The sequence below is a fragment of the Panicum hallii genome, chromosome 1, assembly GCF_002211085.1.
Source record: "Panicum hallii strain FIL2 chromosome 1, PHallii_v3.1, whole genome shotgun sequence".
NCBI classification, from domain to species: Eukaryota; Viridiplantae; Streptophyta; class Magnoliopsida; order Poales; family Poaceae; genus Panicum; species Panicum hallii.
Window position 1 is genome coordinate 27,706,960 of NC_038042.1, and position 2,431 is coordinate 27,709,390.

A 2,431-nucleotide genomic window follows, 5' to 3' on the forward strand; every position below is an offset into this window, starting at 1 on the left:
TCACCCACTCCTACAAATCAATTTTAAAGTTAAAACAAAATAATAGCATACATAATAGAGTCACAAGTGACTGTGTAGTATGGTGGAGAGGAGGATAGTGCGAGGCCTGAAGTAAGCGGTTCGAACCCGGTTGATGCAATTGTTCGTCTTTCGTAAAAAAAAATATACCTCTATAGTAGAGGAGCCTGGGCAGCGGCTTGTTGGCTGAGATACTTTTTATTTTTTATTTTGCTATTTTTGATTTTTTTTTGTTTTCTGGAAATCGATTTCTACGAATCGATTTTTATGAACATTTCTAGGAACAGGTCATGGAATGAACCATTTCTAGAAATCGGTTTATAGGGACAGGTCACATCGTCACTTGTTTCTAGAAATGCATTTCTAGGGATAGGTGATGGCGTGATCCGTCCCTAGAAATCGATTTTCAAGGGTGGGCACATTACCCGTCACTGCAAACAGCTATTTCAAGCTGCGAGAAACAAATACCGTGTTCCCTAGAAATACATTTTTACCTACCCCTAAAAATCTTTTTTCAGCAGCGAGGCAAGAGGCAACACTCAAATCCCATTACATGTAAATTATATGTAATGGCCAAGATTAAAACTTTTTACATGTTCCCAGATACATGTAACGGGCGATGTTCTTCGTCTGTTACCTAAAGCTTTCGTGCAGCCCACTCATGTTGCAAGATTGGTAATGGGATTCATTGTTGCCCTTTACATCTAGCGCCCATTATACCTAACTAATTTTAGGCCCGTTATCTTTGATGGGTCATTTGTAAGACATCTCTGGTAACAGACCCTATGCACAATACCTTTGGCTGTTTGCGTCCATTACAAATATGGGGGTTATCACATAGTGTTAGCTTGATCTTCGTGTCCTGAAAGGTAGTTAATCCTATGGTTACAGTAACCAAGAATCAATTAAAATTTTTTAGTGACAGATGACGCAAGGTTCAACAAGGCTAGACTTTCACTTAAGAGTGAAAAAAATGATAGATGTTTCTTTCCAAAATACAGCACAAGATTGTATCCGACCAACACTAATCTTACAGAACAGAACACAACTAAAGAATTTAAGAACCATCAATCGATTCATTATTAATAAACTGATATATATATTTTGGATGTTCTCTAGAACTGAGCTTGGATGCGGTCAATATTCTGCTTGTCCACTTGAAAAGCCCTGGCAAGGATATCATCCGAGATGGATGGCTTCGACCCAAATACAGTATTGGCAACAGTTATCACTCCAGGGTTTTGGCTGCTCAATGCTGCATGGGCGACGGCACTGTTTGTTCCATAATTGAATTGGAAATGGATCAAGCCCTCAGGGAACACGAATACATCACCTTTGTTAAGAACCTTTGTGAAAAGCTTGTTGTCTGGGTTTGATGTGACGAAACCGACATAGAGGGAGCCCTCAAGAACTGTCAGGATCTCTGTGGCCCGTGGATGTGTGTGAGGTGGGTTAAGACCATAGGGTGCATAGTCAATACGTGCAAGAGAGATGCCCATGGTGTTCAGCCCGGCAATCTGAGCGACATTGACTGGTGTGACGGCAGAGCCTTGCTTGTTACTTGTGTTGCCGGCCAAGTGAAGACCCGAAAAGAAGAATTCGTCAGCTACAACATCCTTTGCATCCTTGCATGGGAATCCATTGATACGCACTGCATTGATACATAATCACAAGTTAGACAAATACGTATAGATGTGTTTAGTTGATAGTGCCGCACGGGCACAAGAATTCAAGATTGGGTGTACATAGGTATTACCGAACTGAACAATGATAGCAAATAAAAGATCACGGTCAATGAAAATTAAAGGTGTACTGGTACAATACAATACCAAACACTCAAGTTCCTTAATCTACTATACATACAAATAGTTGCTACATGATACTTAGCTAATTGGGCACAACTGATGACTACGTAAAAGTAAAATTAGTTAAGTAAATACCTTTAGACATCTTATCCACGACGCAGAAGTCCTGGAGAAGACTTGGATCAGAGGCGGCAGTGGCATGAAAGCATGTCAAAGCCAAGAGGGCTGCAGCAAGGAGGAAGGTAGGAATTGGCATATCAAGGTTATGCTCTCGGTAATAGAAATAAAAGGGAGTGAACTATTGGTTGCTGAGGTTTGCTTCAGTGCTTGTGATAACAATGTGTAAGGGGAGGTTGGCATTTATATAGGGATCAGAGATCGCCAAGGCCGGCCAAGTTAGCTGTGTTGCATGCAGGTGTGTTGCGTGTGATTGGGCAAGAAAAAGTATTCCTGGAATGAGTCATTCCGTGTTTCATTTCGGTTGCAGGTGCATTGCAGCAGCCAGCAGATATGCTAGAACAAGTCTATTACGCGTGAACGACTTAGGATAGGGAATGTGTTTGAGTATTTTTAATCCAAGCCTTTGAATGAGCCATTTGTCGATTGAG

At 41.1% G+C, this 2,431-nt stretch overlaps 1 protein-coding gene across 1 annotated transcript; it reads right to left on the minus strand.

Moving 5' to 3' along the window:
- Window positions 1-1,048: 1,048 nt before the first annotated feature.
- Window positions 1,049-2,138, minus strand: LOC112900433 (putative germin-like protein 2-2). The gene is made up of 2 exons (XM_025969298.1): window positions 1,959-2,138; window positions 1,049-1,669 (listed from the first exon to the last, which is right to left on the minus strand). The coding sequence occupies exons 1-2, from the start codon at window positions 2,077-2,079 to the stop codon at window positions 1,134-1,136; spliced, it is 657 nt and encodes a 218-aa protein (XP_025825083.1). The 5' UTR covers window positions 2,080-2,138; the 3' UTR covers window positions 1,049-1,133.
- Window positions 2,139-2,431: the final 293 nt, after the last annotated feature.

Coding starts and splice junctions, on each gene's coding strand:
- LOC112900433 (XM_025969298.1), bottom strand. CDS start 2,079: ATGCCAATTCCTACCTTCCTCCTTGCTGCAGCCCTCTTGGCTTTGACA. Junction 1,670..1,958: donor CGTGGATAAGATGTCTAAAG/GTATTTACTTAA, acceptor GTATCAATGCAG/TGCGTATCAATGGATTCCCA.